General features: G+C 40.2%; 1 protein-coding gene across 1 annotated transcript in view; it reads left to right on the top strand.

Moving 5' to 3' along the window:
- Positions 1-872: 872 nt before the first annotated feature.
- The window catches only part of LOC129764966 (protein spaetzle 5), a 36,768-nt gene continuing 15,020 nt past the window's right edge, over positions 873-22,620 (top strand). The window contains exons 1-5 of the mRNA XM_055764662.1: positions 873-1,234; positions 10,676-11,012; positions 11,076-11,239; positions 11,730-12,400; positions 12,461-12,524. Of these exons, the coding sequence (XP_055620637.1) occupies positions 10,968-11,012; positions 11,076-11,239; positions 11,730-12,400; positions 12,461-12,524 (944 nt within the window). The 5' untranslated portion in view covers positions 873-1,234; positions 10,676-10,967. The remainder of the gene's footprint in view (positions 1,235-10,675; positions 11,013-11,075; positions 11,240-11,729; positions 12,401-12,460; positions 12,525-22,620) is intronic.

Raw genomic sequence — 22,620 nt, 5'->3', positions numbered from 1 at the left:
TAGATAATGGCTAAGATATAGTTTGAAACAAGGGCGCAAGGTTTTTTAAGGATTTGCATATTTTAGTCTGATCGCTGGTTGATTGAGACTACTTGAAGCCGAATCGGTATTTTCTCACCAAAACGCAAAGCGGCAAAGGTTCATGGTTATCCAATTATTTCTAATGCGATATTGAGGATAGTCACCGCCTGGGAGTTTTCACAATGCACGGTGCATTGTCCCATTCAACATCATTTGACTTGATTCCACTTGACTTTAATCAAATATTGTAATCTGCTGAGTTGGAATTGCAAAAAGAGTAAACTTTTGTAAGCAGCTTTGAATGGAGGTAGACAAGTAGATATAGTTACATAGGAATCTCGATAATGTCAACTAATTCTTGACACGTTGTGCTAAAAATAAGCTTTTCCCATCCTTGAGACACATAATTTTCCTAAAAATTAAACACAATGGAGATCAACGCACATCTCGCCGGGGAGACGTCTTTCTGATGATGAAACCATGAATCAGTAATCACTGTTTGTTAACTATCAATGAATCATTCATAATTCCTGCCCTCGGTTTCTTCGTGGGTTACTAGTTCTTATTCCGATTCTTAACCCGAATCTCTTCGCGGTTTTCTTCGTTTTAACCCTCGGAAGAGCATGTAGCGTGAACACCTTCGAAGACGATGCTGGAGAAAAAAGCTCTAGAAGATAGATGAGTTCATCCATTTCGGCCCTCGCGAGAGCTTCGTGAGAAAGCAGGCTCTACCCGTGCAGAACTGCGAGAAATGCTAACGCCGGCCGGGGTGTACGATCGAGAGAAGCGCGTCTGGCCCAAAAGCACTGGGAAGCAGACCGTGTGCTTTACAGTTGATCAGTCGAGAAGCGGTCCTGCTCGCGGGTGGATGTGTTCAAAGTTTAATCGGGAGTAGCTTAATTAAAAGTATGATGTTGGTGCTTTAATCGAGTACATAAAACACGCGAACTTATTTGGAAGACGCAAGTGTAATAAACCATTTAAAGAAGGTGTGCAGTGTTTCGTTGGATTTTATTGTTGGTGGACCTGTCCTGTTCTATTATTGACGTGCGAAGATGTTAAAAAGTTATTGGAGGAAGAATATGTGTCGATGAATGTTTGGAACTGGGTTTTCCTCGATTGATGTTGACAATTCTGATAAGAGTATCACTTTATTCAGAACAATTTGCCGGGCTCAATAGTGATTAACCTATATGATTATATTCCATGAACGGTAAGTGCTTTAGATTTGTTTTCATTGAAACTATTGTTGGTTTATATTATTATTAGTTTTATAATTGAGCATCGGAATATAAAACTTTTTTATCTGTAAGTAATGTCAGAAACAGAATGAAAGATTCTGTATGAGGGGTGATCGACGTGTTGTCAAAAATGAATTTATTTTCAATGTTCTCCATGAAGATAAAACCAACTTTCGAAGCACTTGTAGAACGCCGGAAGAAGGATGTTCATCGATCCCTTCTGCAGACGTTTACCGTTCATTTTATTCTTGATGTGCGGAAATGGAAAGAGGATTTTTTTTGGTAACTTGATTCCCCCATTTTCCGAACACTTCTTGCAAACAATTGGTTGAATGTGATTCGGAACTGATGGTTCAGGAGGTCGCGTATCTCAAGAACTACCGAGCATCCCTGTTGGATATAACTCGGATTTCCATTTCTGGATTTACATCAATAATATGTGGATAAATTTACCAGTATAAGATCAAATTTTGCTACCGGTAAATGTTGTAAAAAGCCGAATGAATAATTTAATATGTCTTGAAATTGAACATGCCATTATGTCTTATCGCTGCGATAAACTCTGATGATAAAAAGAAACTCGTATTCGTTATTCCATACTGCCCATTGTATTGGACAGCTTATTTATACCCATGTTAAAGATATCTATTTTTAGACCACTAATCTGAATAAACGCACAAAGCTGTTGCAAAACGATCACCGCAAATTGGATGCTCTTTTGCTCCGAGACACCCCAGACAGTCGGTGGACTATAAAAAGCTCGCTATATAGGATCCCAAAAGACTTGATTATTTTTATTATGCCCTTGAACTTCTGATGCAGAGTGAGTTCGGTCAGCACGAGAGGGTAGCTCAGTTTTTTTTATCGTGTTCTTTGTCATATTGTTGAACCTATTTCCAAAACTCGTAACTACATTTGCGTTCCGCGGAGATCTGACCCTTCGATTTGCGCTTTTCGCGCGTCCAGTGCTCTTATTAGTTTACAAACATCCAGCATTTCGCATAACTGCAGCTGAGAGTTGCACAATCTCATCGAAAATCTCTCGGTGCACCGACAAACAAATACAATGGACAACAACTCCTCAAGAAGTGTCTAACCTTCATCGCCCGAATGCTGGATCCATAGGTACATTTTCCCTTTCTATTTACCAACCATTTTACATATTGTTGCTTTTTTCCTCGTTATTTTTCGCTCGAAATGTAAATGAAGCGTTGTCAGCAGTCAATTGAAGCGTGGGTTATACTTCGGAGAATAGAATACGTTCAACGGTGTCTCGGAATGACATGATTGGAGCGGCACCCGATTGATTACACTTATTATGCAAGAAATTCTCCACTCCTTATTTCAATCCTCATGAATAGCTCATTACTATATTGCTACCATTCTGTCATCTGATCATGAGCACGATCATGCGAAAATCGAAATTATTCCGACGACTCTTCAAATATCCCGGGTGTGCTTTTTTGGACCTGACCTTGCCTAAATTGGCTTCTGTGACCGTCCCTGTTTACAACGGTTCAGGGCAGCAAGAAGAAACACAAGCAAGAAAGTATGATACACCTCACTCGTGATCGTCTCTGATCACCGTTGCAGCCGGTGACAAGTGTTGAATGCTTAATTAGCGAGGGCACTGAGAGAACTCCGAATGATGGAGAGCCCAAGAGGTTGGCGTTCGGTGCGGGTTTGCGATATTTTATACATATAGTACCTTCCAACTGTGGTGACCCCAGCTAGTCGGCATTATTGTTGAAAATAATTTTTATATTGCTATTCGAGACTTGATGGAGTCATTCGAACTATCAAATTACATAAGTTTTAATTGTGACACGAAGTTATTGCAAAAACAAAGCGTGAAATCTTAGTGGGGAAAATTGTACCATGCTGGAAGCATGCTCGTTAAGGGAAGTGCACTACGTGCTCATTAAGGTGAAAGCATTGTGGACATAGACATGTTGACTCTGGGCGCATATTGGTTTTCGCTATAGAGCGATAAATCGTGAGAGGTCAAACATCAATAACCTTCTCTCTGGTGATCCAAGATTACCCTCGGGTCGTTCAGTACTTGCGAAGCGGCAATTACAGTACGTGATTATTTCACAGATTTGATAATATAGTTATTTCTCAAATGGTAACGACTATTTGCATTGCAATGTATTCGATTTGCATTCTCCAAAGAAGCGATTTATAATGTTGAGACACATTGATTGAAGCAGACCGTCACCAGCCATTAATCAAAATCCATATTTTATCAAAAAGCATAACCCGTTCAAAAATGGAAGGGTTTTATTACGTAGAATCAGAGAGCAAATTGCGAAGTGCAGTTTATACAGATAATTGTTTAAGCGCACAATTTGCGCTACGTTTAACTGACCAGACGTTCCGCGTTACGCGGGACAGTCCCGCTAATGGCAAACGAAGCGAAAATGTCCCGCGATATCAATATATTTTCAATATTACAATATGCTCATGTTGATTTTCCTAAATGGTTGAACCTTAAGGATACTTTTAATTAGCAGTGTCTACTGTGAACGACTGCAACAAAATTAGAAAAAGATTTTAATAAAAGTCCTCTATTGATTCACAGGGACCGACGTGAGGTAGACGAAAAGTTCATTTTCGGTCCCCTAGCTCGGTCGGGGCTCGACGTGTTAAATAACCCGGAAGAACTAGTGTACAGGAAAAAGCAGGGTTGTTAGATTAAGTATCATAAATGAAGTGCCAGACGGCCTTACGGCCGAAACCATGGCCGATGAATAGATGAATGTCGATATGTTCTTTAGCCTTTTTGTGGATTTGTCCCTCAGCTGTTTCTCTGTTATGGCCATGAAATTATTCGAGGAAATCTTACGTTTGAGGTTCGCCCAAACATTTTCTATTGGTCGCAGATGGGGGATGTTGGGAAGGTTGGCGGTCTTTGTTGCAATCTTTATTTCCAGCTAATCCATCCTGCAGTGATCTTTTGGCATAATGGGTTGCTGCCAGATTCGGCCTAAAGACCACATCAACTTTGTGTTCTTGATGAAGGCGGCAACTTCCGGCATAATCAATTTGCTTGCCGGTTCTGCTGTTGCTGATCAACAGCGTTGATGCATTTTTTTTTGAAGGTCTAATAAACGTAAGATTTAAGGAAAATTTGTTCCATTGAATTAACTTTTTTTTCATCGCCATCCGATAGTAGTCGATTTCTTTAATGTATATGATAACACTTAAATCGTAGAAAAATGGATTGGAATTTTCAAGCACTCCATGTTCTTTAAATTAGAAAATGGCAGAATTCGAATCGTGCTTACTAGGCTTAAAAGCTCTGACTGAGCGAGTTTTTTAAGGCGCAAATAAAATCTGGACCACCGAAAAATCACAGTGCCGATACGTTGAAAGAAATAATATAGATCAGGTTTAATTGTACAGACACATGTTAAGAATTTTACGGATAAATGAGACTCGCTAAATTACGACTTATGTTCGCATAACGTAACAGTTTGGCTGAAAAGTTTATGAGGTAACACATTACGTTGTGTTTTATTGTACTCCATGCTTAGGGTGGCCTTCTTATCCCGTCCTCCCCTACTCAAAATGGGCGGAAAGCTTAAACATTCTTGATAATGCAAAACAGATTTCTTTTATTTTTGAAAACAGACCTGAATGTACTTTTGAAAAATATTTGTTTGACATGTCCACGTGGACATTATCTGTACCTCCACCTTCCTAACCGTGGACAAGCGTGGACGCTTTCGTACCCGCTACACCCCTTAAAGTTGTCCACGTGGTATGTGGACAGCCCCTTATAAACAGTTTGCCGGGGGCGCTGACCCTTTGGGGCACCAAAATCCAAGAATTTTCAATAGCAATTCTTCTTTCATGGTTAGTTGATTCTGTCTCTTTGATTTTCGAAAAATTGAAACACTTAACATCACATCAACAAAAAGTAGAATTTCAGCAGCATTGTACCTACAATGATAACGTTCTTTGAACTTTATAAGAAATGTTCAAATATTTCAGCAGTTCAACTACATGTTGGAATGTACTTATTGAGTCTTTGGAAATGAAATTGAGAGGGCATTCCGATACAAGATCGTCAAAACGGCAAGCGGTATTGGTGTTGAAAAGGCCAACTTGTTCCGTCTTTTTTGTTCTCACTGATTTAACAGATTCGTCCAAACACAACAGCTGAATCGAATGGATTTTAGATTTATTTGTCTTCTGGAACTTTGGGGAAGAATCCTGAATACACTGCGTTTCACAACTATAGAATCACTTTATTTTTCTGAGTTTCCGGAGATATTTGAGAAGTCGGTTGAATTGAAGTATACAGTGTAGAATACAATAACTATTTTCATTTATAAGACTAGCCATTTGTACTTCATTGTTGTGTTCCGGCGCAAACATTCAAAAAATTAAAATTCCAGTGTTTCATAACTATAGAACCAGATGGAAAAACTCTCACTCCTTCACAAAATCGACGTCAATTTCACATGAATTACAATAAGTTTCTAGTCCGTTCGTCATCTTTAGTTCTTAATCACTTCAAATAACTCATTCATAACCCAGAGGATACTGCTCGTTAAAGCTCTTCAAATCTCTCATACTACTTGTAAGCTGTATCTACTATTCGTACGATCACTCTTCATGAGTTCTTCACAGGGTATTGATTTGGTAGTGAAGGAGTGAGAATTTTTTCATCTGGTTCTATAGTTATGAATGTTTCGCGCCTAGACACAACAACAAAGTTCAAATGGCCAGTCTTATAAATGAAGTTAGTTATTGTGTTCTACACTATACACTTCAATTCAACCAATTTCTTACATATCTCCGGAAACTCGGAAAAATGGAGTGGTCCTATAGTTATGAAACGCAATGTAGTATGGACAAAGTGAATGAATCGTTACAGTCAAAAGACATGACCTTAGACGTAGCGAGTAAACTTCTTAAAGCCTTGCGTGCATCAATCGAGGAGATGAAGAAGGAAGCATCTAATCGTGGCATTCAGTACGCAGAAGGAAAGAGTATTCAGCTTGGTATCCCTGACAATTTTGAAGCTACTCGACCACGAAAAGCGAAAAAAAACTGGAAACTCCACAGCTCCTCTAACGAGTGAAGATAGTTTTCGGGTGGACGTTATCTCTGTATCCGAGAAAATATTATTGCAGTTGGAACATCGTGGAGAAGCTTTAGCGGATATAGCATCAGATATTTTACTTATAACGTCAGACGGACTAACATCTATGAGAATTAGAGTGCCAATGGATGTATGGGAAAAATGACCTTCGAATTTTCTAATGGAACTTTCTTAAAATGCTGATTTCCACGAAAAACTATTCTGTGCAAAATATCAGCTCAATAGGACTTGATTTAGTAGTGTCGCAAACATCAAAATTTGAGTTTTTTGAAAACCTAAAAATCACCCAAGGGAGGAGTACATGTAATCGAGATTTTCAAAAAACATTTTGATGCCAAATGTTTCAAAATTGCAAAATTTCGAAATTTTCTGTTATCTCGAAAAAAAAATCTGTCAAAAATTAACTTTTTTGGCACTCGGTCGTTTTTCCGTCTGAAAACATTATTCTCAAATATTCTTATCCCAACATCGAGATGACGATACGATTTTATCTGATGCTTCCAGTTACGGTGGCATCGCACGAACGCAGTTTTAGCAAGATTAAACTGATTAAAAACTATCTGCATTCTAAAATTAACCATGACCGTCTCAATGGCTTGGAAAACCTTTCGATCGTGATAGAATCGCTAGCAGATCTTGTTTTTGATGCAATTGTGGATCATTTTACTTCAGCTAAAGCACGCGAGGCAAAGATTTTACTAGAGAATAAGCGAAGCTAGTAATGATATTTCTAGCCTTCTAAACACGAATAAACTGCCCAATGTAAACATTGGTATAAGTGAGTAGTTTTTCTCAAAATATCACAATCTCAAAACTAGTGAATAAAATGAAAAAAAAACTGATATTTTTCGGAGGGCCATTTTCATGGTTTGCCCTCACTACGCCTCTGGATATGACATATCGAGTTAAAATTTTGTGTGCAAAGGATGTAAAAACTTATGTATTCGTGTCAAGCATGGAGCACAGGTTTCGCTCCTCGGTGGTTTTCGTGGCCGAGTGGTTAGCGTCACACATATACTAACGGATGATAAGGACTTAAGGGGGGACCCCTATCTGGAAGGTCGGAAAATAATGAATTTTCGTGAATTTTTTTGGATGTTACGAATAAAGTGAAGTGTTCGTATATTTTGGTTATTGTTAAAGGTATATTTGAAGATGTATTTTCTATTTATTGAGTGCACGAATAATGATTATGACGCTGTTGACAGCTGGATGCGTAAATGCTGTCTGAAAGTCGGCACCTTGCTGGTGGTATCGGTTCTGAAGCAGCGGGGTGTCGTAGAACAAATTCCAATGAGTATTTTGAAAACTTCGGACAATACCTAAAGCGTTACATATGGGTTTTTGAAAATTCGAAAAATTTCCAGAGTGACGGCCATTTTTGTTAAAAATAAGACATTTTTCATGAGAACTCACTAAATAGAGATTTTTAAAAAATCGAAAAAAAGAGATATCAAAAAACGGCTATGTAACGCTTTAGATAATTCATTTTTACATGCTGATAAAACAATTTAGGCAAATCGGTCGAGTAGATCCTGAGATATCGATACCACCAGTTGGGATAACATGGTTTTGGGAAAAACGCGTTTTAAAATTCCTACAGTAATACTATATCCCTTGAGGTGACTTCATACTTTAGGCTGTAACTTTCCAACGAAATCAAATCTCGAAAAACTCTTTTAGGGCAACATTTATGAGGGCATAAGCTTCCCAAAAATGTGAAACACAAAAATTATTTTTTATCGATTTTCCAGACCGGGGTCCCCCCTCAATTCCCGTTCAGGTCGAAAGATTTTTCGGATTGTTATTTGACTCTGCGCTCTCTTCAACCAACCTAGAATAAATTTATTTTTCGAATAAAATGCTATTGGAGATTCATTTGTCTTCCAATGCTAGAGGAACTGGTACAAATTCGGTACCCCGTGGATAATTTGGTACCCACCCGGATCTCCGGCGGCAACGAGCGCACTCTGGTGGTGAATAAAAAAAAGTGTTCTAGTAATGTAGTAACAAACGTCAGATGCCAAAAACCCAAAATATGTGTTTTTTAAAAAATAATTCAAGTTTTGTTGTTTTTGAAATCTCGAAAATTTTTCATGTGCGTCTTTTGAAAAATCATTAAAAATCGAATAGTGAGCCAATTTTGAATATTAAAGCTAATTTGGATCAAGAAATTGATGTTCTTCAACGAATTGGAGTAAGTGTATCGAGATTTTAATCACAAATTTCATAGATTTCATTCCAAAGTGAAAATTTGGTATGCGGGTAATTTGGCACCCCAATGTAAACATAGTGTTTAAGATACACTATGCTAAGTATTGCATGCTCATGCAAGACTGGTTACTACGCTTGCGACTTTTATAAAGGCTTTTGATTCGTTTTACTTTTTTTGGTTAGAAATAAATCGAGATGAAATTTGATTTGAAAAAAATATTTTTTTGTTCCTCTTTGTTTGTAAAATTGCATGCTTTTTCGTCAAAGTTGAGTTAATTTACGTAAGATAGTGTACTTCACTTCTATTTTGTATGAAAATGTCAAAAATATATTTTTCAGTGATTTCAGGACGATTCTTTCAATTTGAAAAAATAAAAAAAAATGATGTGCCAAATTTGGTTCCCGGAATAAATCGCCACAGAAAACGACTGCAACAGAAACCACCGCTTATAAAATGTGTAGTAGGCTATAAATATTGTGGCGCGGTATTGTATTTCAAAACAAGAATTAACCGGGCAAACGTATCGCCCCAGGCAAACGTAACGCCCCGGGCAGACGTATACCGTCCGACGCTCGCTAGAGCTCGGTCGGACATTGCTAAAGGATCGTATCCTATGTTTCAAACTAACCGGGCAATCAGTGGATCCCAGGTTTGCGTGCGAGACACCGCCGCTTCCGACGGCGGGTCGGCGGTGGACTCGGATTGCGTCATCTTGGCGGCATGGGCCGCCTCGATTCCTTATCCTCGCCAAATGGGGACTTCGTCCCCATTACATTGTCCTCAGAATAAATTTCGAAAAACGAGAACAAGAGAATAAATTTATAATAGAAATGTGAGGCACATGATGTTTTTCCCGCGCCAAATATTTCTAGCCTACTACACTTTTTCTAAGCGGTTGTTTCTGTTGCAGTTGTTTACTGTGGCGATTTATTCCGGTCACCGCCAAATTTATACCCAGGCATCTCGGGTACTCGAATTTGAGTTGTTTCACTTCTATGCTCAAAGCTCCGAGCCAAATCAAGATTTTTGAAATCGGTTTGCGGGGAAATGTCCGCAATAGATCCCTTCATAAGCTGACGTAATATGAAGAAATTCCGAGCATTGGCCAAGAGCTAAGTCCAAAAAAACAAAATGGGGTACCGAATTTGTACCAGTTCCTCTATATGTTGATTGACTCATTTCATAGGTATCCAGTCCAATATGGTCGGTGCATTCTCCTATTCTTCTAAAGCATGTTCTTAAAGGTCCTCACTTGCAGATGATACATGCGCTGAAAGTTCGGTGACCTCACATTATCAAGAGCTCAAATGTAATGTTGTGATTATATTGTCACTATTCCAGTAAATCGCACTGATGACGTTCGTCATTTCGTCATTTTAGTTTTGACCATGGGATATGGACTAAATGAGAAAGTCCACGTGGGTAACGAACGAACATTTTTCTCCAAAAACCTTTTCTTTCTACTTCATTCAATTAAAATGAATACTCACTTAACATGTCGAGCCCCGAACATTGTGTGCTGCGCTTTCCATTTAGCCCGTATCACGAGATAGTTATTGTATTAATAGAAAATAATTTCTGTAAAACATCTTTAAACAAACAATATTTATTTTAGTTTTCTTATTTTGTAACTGTCAGTCCCAGTCATTCAGCGCTTTCGTACCAAAAAGCTTAACGTCAGCCCTTAGGGACCGACGCGGGGCTCAACGTGTTAAAGAACAAAATTTTATGTTTATGGCTACAATTTTAGAACTCAAGATGTTTGGATCATTCTTGCGTGCATTATTCGAACCATTTGATTAATTGTTCAAAGTAAGCGTTTGAAACTATTGGAATAATCACCGTCGCATTATAATGTTGAATAACCTTCTATAAAATCCATTCTGCTGAGATTCACTAGTACTCCATCAATTCAGCAACACTCCTGTTACTTTACTTGAAAAATATATTTCGTATTACAAATAACAAAGAATTTCTAGCCGCAGTTCGCATCCTGTTCTCAAATATCTGACAAACCCATCACCACTGAAACATGGTGAAAATCATGATTAATCTAATAACTTTGCTTGCATAATTACACAGCCGAGCGCCTACGCACCGAGATCGAGATGAACCAGCAAAACAATCAATGAACTCCAGCCTTCCCACCGGCGTATGATTTAATCCACAATTTCCTGCGATAAGCAGCTATTAGCGAACAAGTCGGCTAAATAAAATTGTGTTATGCCGAGATTCATTCATCACCAGCTGATTGGTTCATGAGAAACGAATAGCAGTGAGAAAGAATATTAAAAAAAACTCCAAATCTGTCGGTTTGATTCGTGTGAGCCAACAGGTGGCACGCGAATCGAGCAGTCAGTAGATAAAAACCACGATGATCTCCACCAGCAGAAGCAGCAACAGCATCCCGGCGACGCTCGTAAGTTAATTTCAAAGTGATTGACAGTTGAATAACGAACTCATCTGGTACTAATTTACACAGCTTTGTCTGCTACAAGTGGTGGCGACAGCGTTAGCCACGCCACAAAAGGCATGCGGTCTCTATGGGCAGCCACCGTGTACCTTCGTTCCGGCCCCACCCGGAATGACACCCAAGTGTGCATCCCCAGGGCGAACATTCTGCGAGACCAATCCGGACTACCCTTCGTAAGTATTTTTAGCAATATCATCATTTGATTGATCTGTTTGGAATTGTACCATGACGAATCATTCGGATTAGTTTTTGATGTGCGCTGTGATTCGCTTCTCGGGTGGCGCAGTAAAAAAAATCTCTGGTCTGAAATTTGCCCCCGGTTTCGCGATGGCATGCTTGTATTTTCACACAATCTTGCTCCCAACAATGCCGAAACATTCTTACAGATGATGTCGCTTCGCATAAGTAATTTACCGCATATAACAGGTGAAGCACTGTGAAGGTGAAGTTTTTTTTGTTCCTGAAGCACTCGACACTTTACGCTCCATCATAATATACGAGGGATCGTAAACTTTCAGGTCATGCCAGGTCGTAAACGCGTATATTCTTTATTTGGTACTTTCGCGATTCGGTCTGTATTAATTGTGAACATCCGGTTAAGCTTGTTTCAATTCTGAAACAATGATATCAAATATATTTCATTCATAATGTTCTGAATTACAGCTCCGTGATCAAGCATTTGGTGGAGAGATTGGGTTATCAACGTATTTTGGCTGACGAAGAACGCATCGAATACAACGCACATCGACCGTGGGTGGAAGAACATCATCACTATTTTTATGGCCCCCAGATGCACAGCGGCACTTATGACTCGGCCAATCATAAACCCGCAACTCACGAGGGTTACAGCAGCTACCATCACGGACCGCAACAGCAGCCGTATCAACAGAATGACAATACCGTTGCGTATGATCAGAAGAGAATCTCTGCTCCTAGGCCACAGCAATCGTACAACTACAACATCTACATAAGACCATCAGTGTCGCAGAAGAGTCAAGGTACCCCGGGATCCGTTGGGTACTTTTACTCTGTCCCAGTCACTCAATACAATGCGGCTGAGTGGTTGAAACGCTTTGCACGCGATCTCAGCGATAAACACATTCCCAGATCATCGCTCAATGAGCTTCTTTGGTCTTCACAACTCGTGCCGTCGCCGTCGGTTGTTCTAAAGCCACCACAATTGAGACTTTCGTTCGGAACGCTAATGAATGAAACCATCTATCGGGATAGTTTGCTTCGGTCACGCCAGAAACGCCAGATCACGGCGGGACGAGCTGAACTCTGTCAGATTCGCGAAATGTACGTAACGCCTCAAGCTGCGTTGAATACGAAGGGTGAGTTGTGACACAAGTTAGGGGGTTATGAGTTCATTGATTTTTGTGTGTTCATTTTAGGCAACTGGATGTACGTAGTCAACCAAGAGAATTCGCGACAATTGGTTAAAGCGGACCTTTGTGCGTGAGTATTGCAATCCATGATAGTTCTGAATCAGAATTTGAAATGAAATGTAGATTGGCTGATTCCATCCAAGGTGTTGATTCAAATGCAGAGAGGTCAGATATAGAGACAGTGCCACAAATTATCAAAAGGGCCTGGCCGGGTAAGGGAGTAAAAAGTGCCTCCAAACCAAATCACTAGCTGTATGGCAAATATTGTATAGGATATTAAATAAGAAATTTTGACGGTTTTTTTTAACCCCTATGTGGTTTAACATAGGATCTATAGTGAAAAACGTACTATTGCGTTTATTTCACGACATCCTCAAAAGCTTCGAGATAAAAATTAAAAAAAAAAACTGAATGTGCATCTTACTACGGTGTATCAAGAAAAATTACCAAAAAAAAATTTCATCAAAAATTGAAGTACTAAAAAAATATTTAAATTTTGAAAAAAAAATTTGTGATTTAGAGATTCAGTACTACTCTAATTCATATTTAAATGTTTTCCTACGGCTTTTCTAGATATTTGTGATTTTTTGCAGATTTTTTTCAGTGTTGCGCGGTACCAAAAAAATTTTTTTTTTATATTTCCAAATAGTCTGGCTGGGTAAGGGAGTAAAAAGTCCCCCAAACCAAATCACCAGCTGAATGGAAAATATTGTATAGGGTACCAAATAAAACATTTTGGCGGTAGTACCATATATTTAAGTCCATATATAGGATCTATGGATCTATGGTGAAAAATGCACCTTTTCTTTTTTTCACGCCATTCTCAATAGCTTTGAGACAAAAATATGAAAAAAATACTGCAAGTACATCTTACTAAGGTGTATCGACCAATATTTTCAAACAATTTTTTCATCAGAAAATCAACCACTAAAAAAAAATTAATTTAATTTTTAGTTTAATTTTAAATTAAATTTGTTTTTTTTTATTTTGAGATTCAGTACTACTCTAGTTTGTATTAAAATTTCTTCCTACGTCTATTTTAGGTATATGTGATTTTTTTCAGAACTTTAGAGTGTTTTTCGCGGTACAGAAAAATATTATATATATATATATATATATATATATATATATATATATATATATATATATATATATATATTTAAAATTTAGAAAATAAAATTATACTTGGAGACCCAATTTTACTCCAATTTTTATTTAAATGCGTTCGTATGTGTTGATTTTTCCACATGTAGCGTGATTTTTTCATGAATTTTTAAGAGGATTGCGCGAATTTTTTTTTGTTTTTGGACATTTTTAATTTATTTTGAATTTAGAGACCCATTGTTGCTCTAATATTTTTTAAATTTTGTTTTTCATATGACTAAATTTTGTTGCTATATTTAGAGCATTGCGCTGTACAAGGATTTTTTTCCTCGTATCTCGTATGTAGCGTTATCTTTACATTGGATTTAGATGGTTTACCAAATTCATAGGAGCCTGCAGTACGATAGAACTCTGTGAGAAGAAAAAAGACGGGTGGGTAATGTCGGGGACATAACCGGAGTGACGTAGGACTATACAAAGGGGACAGCTTTTGTTAAATATATATTTTAAATATATTGTTTTATTTTCTTCTCCTACGTGAATACCTACCTATCTACCTGAAAAATGGATTAGTTTACTGTTTACTCTTTATGAATATGTTGATGGTTCTGAAAAGAACCTTTGGTGTTGTGTTTTTGTTATCACTCGATATTTCCATCTTATGTTCAATATGTTCGGTTAAACCTTCCTTTTTATCTATTGCGTTTGCCACTCGCCACAGCTTTCACAGTTGGAAAATTTCTTCCCATCCAGCTTGTGACATGTTGTTCAGTAAATTACATTTGATGCGACGTGCCGGAGAAACACTTTGCCACTCACTGAAACTAATTGTTGCCTTGATGAGCGCCGAACCGAAGCTGCTCTGTTCTTGATGCGGGTTTTCTGATTGTCGTGAGCAGCTTTGCAAGCCAACTCGAGCACTCCGACGGCCGAAACTCTATAATCGCTGTTAGGTATACTGGTACTCCGGCACCAATCCGTTCGGCCTAGTTACCCTTGCGGAGCAATCAGTGAATGCGACCAACAGGAAACTGGAGACCTGCACGGTTCGAGTGAGACTTTGCCTTTCCCTTAACTTGTCCTCCTTTGTTACGTCCACGATGCCGATGCCGTACAACCACACGGGTTTACGGTTTGAAAGAAAATAAGATATTTTTTTGGGGTCCGCGTGTTTTATACTCTAGCGGTACACGCTCACAGGATAGAGACAAATCGGCAGACTCAGCCAAAGGGGCGAGTCCAACGAGACGAACGAATGAGCGTTAAAAGGGAGCAATGGCAAAAAAAATACATCAACGATTTTAACCTCCGACCGAGTAGGTCACGTTTTTTTCAGCTCGGCAGTTTGGCGTTTTGGACAGCGGACTAGGACGTCTCCCCCTGGCGATTCCGAAGGAGTTAACTTTAATTATTTTTAAGTGGCAGCAGAAGGAGAAGCAGATAGCAACGGCTAGTTTCGACCGTTGGGAGCGGGCGCTTGCCGGCAAACCGGAAAAGCGCGCGCTTTTGCGGCGTCACCGACGCCACGCCCCCTTTTTCCTTTGGGCAGTGGTGCCAGTTTCTCTTCTAGTATCGTAGTGATTTTTAACATAAACAAAAAACCAAAAAGAAAACACGCATTACGGACGGTGAAGTGACTGAAGGAAAACAAATTCAAAAGTTTATTCCCCTAAATTGTTCGCGATTATTGGTGGTTTTTGTAAGAGCTCTATAAAAAAAAGTGACAGTGTTTTTCTAGATAATATCCCAAAGTGAAAAGCCCTCATAAGTGTTCTCTCCTTTAAATAATAAATCGATCTGTCGGCTATACCTAGGGGGTAGCCGACAACAGCATGGCTTCCAGTAGCTCCGGGCCTCCGGGAGGCCGGGCTACAAATTTGTACGAGGGTAAACCTACCCAACGTACTGCTCCAAGGTGGGCCGACCCACTGAACGGCAACCTTCAGATCCTGTTACTTCGTGCCACAGGAGAGAACGCGATCCCGACTAACCCGTTCGTCGTGAGTAAGACGATCGCCAACGCTGTAGGAACGAAATACTACACAGCGCGACCGCAACGGGACGACAAAAAGAGGACGCAGTATATCCTTACGGCCAAGGACGAGGATATAATCGGTAAGCTCCTTTTAATCAACAAATTGATCGATGAAACCCCTATCGAAGTAATTTACCACCCTACTCTAAATCAACGTAAATGCGTTGTTACTTGCCGTGATGTAATTGACATCAAGGAATCCGAACTGGTGACAGAGCTTTCCGATCAAGGTGTGATCGATGTCAAGCGAATCACCAGGAAGGAGAATAACATTGTTATCCCAACCGCTACTCTCATTTTGACAATTCGTGGAACTGTTGTTCCCGATTTTATTAACTTCGGATTTATTCGGGCTGGGACTAGAAATTTCTATCCCAACCCAATGCAATGTTTCAAATGCTATAAATTTGGACATACTAGCAAACGATGCAAACGCGAGAACCCGCTTTGCCGAAATTGTGGACAGGAACATCCAGAACAAAAGGATGGAATTAAAACCTGCAACGCTTCAGCATTTTGCTTGAATTGCCAAGGGGACCATTCCTCTTCGAATAGGAAATGCCCCGTATGGCAAACCGAGAACAACATCACAAAAATCAGAATCGATTATGGTATCTCCTACAAAGAGGCGAAAGAAAAACACAACGGTCAAAATAATGGACCAACTTTTGCAAGTGTTCTGCAAGACAGACTCTCCAACTTGCAAAAGCCAACACCCAGCTGCAACTGCAAATGCAACTGCGCCTCGGCCGCTTCGGCCTCTTCTAGCCGCGAAAGCACTCCCCCAATTGACACTACAATCGATACTTCCATGACAGAGTCGACAACCGACAGCTCAACAACGGAATCTGAAAACGAATCAGTCATTTCAATGGACACTTCTGATGTTCCAAACAAAAATAAAAATAAAAGAAAAATGGCGAAAGGATCATCTTCAGATTCAGATCAAAAATCCGAAGATGAAATCCAAACAAACAAGGACAAGAAAAGAACTAAGAATGAACAAAGAACTACACCACCAACAAATAACAACACAACACCAACAGAAAACAACAACAACACACATCAAACAAAAAACAACAATAACAACAACAGCAACGCACATTCAACAAAAAACAACACAAACACAACAAACACTCCAAAGACTTCTACACCAAACAAAAACAACACCAATACCTCAAAGAAAGCTTCTCTTTCCAAGGGTAAAGGACCATCGAACTAATTCTCTTTGAATAGTTCAAACATACACACAATTAAGACTTAGGAATTAGAGTTAAAAACACCAACACATTCACTCCAACACAAAAATTCGGGATACAATGGAACATCAGAAGTATCCGACGAAATATTCTAGAACTGAAAATGCTTATTTCAAACTCTAATCCCACAGTCATAGCCCTTCAAGAAACTATGACTCCAAACAACTTCGATAAACACTTCATCTCAAAATATATCACATATTTCAAAGAGGGTCCCAACCCCTCAAAAAACGGAGTTGCAATCGCAATCAAAGATGGCACTCCACATGATCTTCTTCCCATTACCACTGATCTTCAGGCAGTGGTAGTGCGCATTAAACACCCCTTTCCAATCACCGTCGTTAGCATCTACATCACTAATGATTCCGATCCGAACACTCTACGCGGCCAACTGGACCATCTGTTCGCCCAACTTCCCGCCCCAATCATGCTTATGGGTGATTTCAACGCCCACTCATACACCTGGGGAGGTGCATACCTCGATCGAAAAGGATCCATCATTGAGGATTTCATATCCGACCATTCTCTTCTCCTTCTTAACAACGGCCAACACACCAGAATCCATTATTCTGGTACTACTTCAGCCATCGATCTCACTATAGTATCAGACAAACTATCTTCAAAACTTTCTTGGAACATCCACGATGATACTTGCGGAAGCGATCATTTTCCAATCTTCACTTCCTTCGGCCAAACTTCTCCAGAGTTTTCAACAAGGCCAAGATGGAAATTTGAATACGCTGACTGGGCTGGCTATCAGTTTGACATTGAAAACCACCTCTCCGCTAAACGAGATTGGACAGCCAAGGAATTCTCCAAAGTTGTCCTAGAAGTTGCAATGGTGCACATCCCCAGAACCAGTGGCATCCCTGGCAGGAAATGTGTCCCATGGTGGTCGCCTGAGCTGAAGGCAGCGATCAAAGGTCGACGTAAGGCCCTACGCAAATTAAGAAAGGCCCATCCGGACAGCCCACTGAGACCCACTCTGCTTGCAGAGTTCCAAAGGGCTCGCAAAGAAGCTAAGACTGCTATCAACACAGCCAAGCACAACAGTTGGGTTAAATTCGTCAGCGAAATTAATCCCAACGCGTCAACAAAGGATTTATGGAGTAAGATTGGCAGGCTTCATGGAAAGAAAAGAAGCAAAGAATATAATCTTCTAATTAACGGTCAATACACCAATGACCGGAAAATCATCGCCGAGGCGTTTGGAGATTTCTTTGCTTCCGCCTCCTCCAATCAAAACTACGACCAAACCTTTCTAACCCACAAAACGGAATGCGAAAGAATTCCCATCGATTTTCATACCGATGTGGAATTTGACTTCAACAAAAACCTCTCCCTCAAAGAGCTCGATTGGGTACTGAACAAAGTCAAACAAGGATCCACAGGACCTGATGACATTAGCTACCCTATGCTTAAGAATCTACCCCATCTCGGGAAAAAAGCACTTCTGAAGCTCCTCAACAAAGTCTGGGACAGTGGAACCCTCCCCAGTTGCTGGAAAGAGGGTTTAATGATCTGTATCCCGAAACCAGACATGAACAACCATCTTCTTGACAATTTCCGCCCCATCACTCTCCTAAGTTGTGTTGGGAAAGTCTTGGAAAAAATGGTCAATCGACGCTTAACGACTTTTCTAGAGTCAAATAAGCTGATTGATCCCAGACAATTCGCCTTCCGTGCGGGAAAAGGTACAGAAGATTGCCTTGTAGCAATCGAAAAAATCCTAGACGACGCAACTGAAAAATTACACCACATTGATATTGTTTCCCTGGATTTATCCAAGGCCTTCGATCGGGCATGGAGGTACCCAGTGCTGAAAAGCCTTTTCGACTGGGGGATTCGTGGGAGATTAGGTCTCTTCGTTAAAAGTTTTCTAGAAAACCGGTCTTTCAAAACCGTTATTAACAACCACCAATCTTCTCTAAAAATCCCAGAAAACGGCTTCCCACAAGGCTCAGCACTTTCACCAACCCTCTTCAACATTGCCATGCAATCTCTATTCGAGATTATCCCGGACCATATAAAGGTCATAGTCTATGCAGATGACATCACTCTTATCTCTACGAGCTGCTTCGGCTTAATTCAGAGAAAGAGGCTTCAAAAAACCTTAGACTCCATCCAAAACTGGGCTCTAAAAACAGGTTTTAAAATTTCCCCGGAGAAATCCAAACACATACATATCGGAAAAGCTCTCAGAAGGAGAACCTATCTTCAGCTCAACAAAATCCCGATCCCTACAATGAGGACATTGAAAATACTAGGGGTTACTTTCGACAAGAAACTCAACTTCCTATCACATTCCCAAAAGACCAAAATAGCCACCAGAAAGAAATTGAACATCATCAAGTCTATCGCAGGCAACCTAGCCTCTGGTCATAGAAAGACGTTGCTAAATGTTGTAAATGTTTGGTTGGTCCCACAAATCCTTTACGGAATAGGCACCTTCAGCCGTGGAGGGGACAGGGTGTTAAACACCATTCAACCAATTTACAATAAAGCAATTAGGCTCGCAATTGGCGCTTTTCCCACCAGTCCCACTCTTGCTGTAATGGCAGAAAGTGGGCAACTTCCCTTCACCCACCTGGTAACAAAAGCCATCACCAATAAAGCCATCCGTCACTTGTCACTCCCCGAAAGCGACCACAATGTCCCATTAATACATAGAGCTAAAACATGGTTCAAAAATCTCACGAACAAAGATCTTCCCGATATATGTGAACGTTCATCTGCGACGGGAAGAAATTGGAACGTCAAACCGCCGAACATTAACCTTGAACTTCTCAAGACAGTTCGAGCGGGAGACCCTTCTCCAAAAGTCAAAGCCTGCTTCAATAACCTCGTTGCATCCAATTTTCAAATCAACCACCAGGTATACACAGATGGTTCAGTCAGTGCCGATGGAGTTGGATGTGGAATCTTTGAGAGTAGATACACTGGTAGCTTTTCTCTTCCACCGCAATGCTCCATCTTCAGTGCGGAAGCTTTCGCCCTTTTAATAGCTACCCAAGAATGCACCCATGAGTTTCTTCCTACCACAATATTCTCAGACTCAGCTAGCTGTCTCCACGATCTTCTGAGTGGAAACAGCAAACACCCATGGATTAAGCAAACAGAAGAGGCTGCTTCAAATAAAAACATCTCCTTCTGCTGGGTTCCTGGTCACTCAGGAATCCGTGGAAACACAGCCGCCGACATACTGGCCGGCAAGGGCAGCAAAATAGATCCCCCAGACATGCCCTGTCCTCCATCTGACATTGTCCGCTGGGTAAAACAGCAAGTCCGTGAAAGCTGGGACATAGGCTGGATAAACAGCCGTCCCACTCATCTTCATAAAATTAAAAATTCAACTCTCCCTTGGGATGACCGCCTCAATAGTAGGGAAAGGCAAGTCCTTACCCGTCTTCGAATTGGGCACACTAACTTCACCCACTCACACTTGTTCTGCAGAGCCGAAAAACCCCAATGTGCTTGCAACGAAGCTCCGGTTTCCGTTAGCCATCTTTTACTTGAATGTCAACATACCAAAGATGCTCGAGTCCGACACAACATAGGTCAGAGTCTCCGAGATATCCTCAGTAGAGACGAGACCCAAGAAACCAATTTAATTGCGTTTCTGAAAGAAACCGACTTCTTTGGTAAAATCTAAACCGAAATACTAAATACCTTGGAAAGTGCTTATTAAAGTTCGCCACTTCACAGTCATGTATGCGTGTTTATGTGTGTATACACATGTATGTACGGGTCGGAAGGAAGGTATTCATACATGTATATACACGCATTCAATAATATTAAATAACAAATAATATAATATATACTTTCATACCCACATCTATCTTCTATCCATTACATTATACTTTAATCAACTTCCTATTCCTACAGCCACACTCACCAAGGAGGATAAATTCATTAAATAAACCTCTCCATTTTTCAGCTATACTATATGCCATTAAATTCAAAACCACTATATTTTATTATCTATTCAAACTGTATTTCATTTCATTTCACCCCACCCCACACCCACTCCTCCCCTCTTTCCTTCCCATACCACTCCCACCCCCTCCCACTCCACTAATCCCACCCAAATCCTTTCCACTCCTTTCCTTCCTATCCTCCTGAGGAGGGCCGTTTTGTTTTTTGGCTTTGGAACACGCCTTTCACTAGGTCACTTGTGCTTCGTTACTGCTTTGGTCCTCGGATCAGTAAATTTTTACTTTTCTTTACAGCATATATTAAATATCTTATGAAGCATAGGATCCCTTCCTACCTCCTTCTTTAACCGAGAGTCGAGTGGACAGATCTGATGAGTGATTTTGTTTGGTTTCCCTTTCGCCAGTCCCCTCTGGGCTGGTTTTATTGTGGCTCTTCACTGGGCTAGAGGCGAATGAACTGCAAAGTTTAAAGCCTCTTAAAAACAAAGAAAGAAGAAGAAAAAATACATTCATTACGATTTGTTCGCTCGTTGGATTCACATGCAGGCTAAAAAGGGTCCTTTTCAGGATCACAAAATTATCTTCAATCTAAAGAGTTTGTTGCTTTGTTATTACTCGATATCCCCATCTTGTTCGGCTAAACCTTTCTGTTTAGCGATCGCATTTGCCACTCGCCACAGCTTTCACAGTTGGAAAATTTCTTCCCATCCAGCTTGTGACATATTTTACAGTAATACAATGGTACATTCAATGGCACGTCGCATTACCACCACTCAGTATCGGATTGGAGGTAATTTTAATCTGTAATTGAACATTTGCGATGACAGTGGTACAGTGTCGACTTTCAATGTGGGGTCATAATTTGGACCCCGAACTCTATGTTTACAAAAATGTCCAACTAAATATGTCACATTACAGGTCCGTCCAATTAGCTAAATGTCGAGATAAGTGTAAATTACTGTACTTTCAATCTAGAAGCAATTTAAGAATTGGTGAAAATCAATAAGCTCAGAACAACTGCCAAATTCACATACTCATCATATCCTGGCAAACAAATTATGAAAAAATCAATTTGTGTTTTATTATTATTTTGGATATTGTTTTAGAAAGCATTGAACTGTATTTCCCAAACTCTTTTTTGGAAGGTTTAATGGCCCTGAAAAGCGCCTTGTTTTATGGAATGGTTCCAATTTTGAAAACTTAGTACTCGTGGTTTTGAAAAAAACCATTTCGAACGCCCTCGATGCCGCCTTGTTCTGGATTTGCCACCAAAGCAGTTTGTATAAAGAACAAACTTTTTTCTTCTGCTACCTGATGCCGTTTTGCGATTGCGTTTGCCACTCGCCACTCGCTGCAACTGCCTGTTGTCTTGATGTCCACCGAACCGAATGTGTTCTGTTCCGAATGCGGATTTTCTTATCGTCGCGAGCAGCTTTACCAGCTAACTCGATCACTTCGACGGCCGAAACTATATAACGCCGGCTAAGTGGACTGGTGCACTGGTACTAACGCGCTCGGCCTAGCTACCCTTGCGGGGAACTCCAGATCAACACGGTTCGAGCGGGATTTTGCCTTTCCCTTCACTTTTCCTCCTTTGTCATGTCCAGACATGGCTGCTTGTGTTGGTTTGTTGATGTGATGTGATGCGAAACGATGTGGTGTACGGTTTGAATGAGAATGATCGTTACGGAAGGAAGGAAGGAAGGTCTTGTATTATAGAGACTTTAAACTTTTGCAGTTCATTCGTCTCTAGCCTTGAGAAAGACCCTTTGAAAACTCTACTCTACTCTATTACTCTAGTCCAGCGCTACCACCTCCGCCCTCTTGCCTTGA

This window comes from Toxorhynchites rutilus, chromosome 2, assembly GCF_029784135.1.
Source record: "Toxorhynchites rutilus septentrionalis strain SRP chromosome 2, ASM2978413v1, whole genome shotgun sequence".
Taxonomy (NCBI): domain Eukaryota; kingdom Metazoa; phylum Arthropoda; class Insecta; order Diptera; family Culicidae; genus Toxorhynchites; species Toxorhynchites rutilus.
The sequence above is the reverse complement of the archived record's forward strand: the minus strand, read 5'-3'. Positions and strand labels throughout refer to the sequence as shown.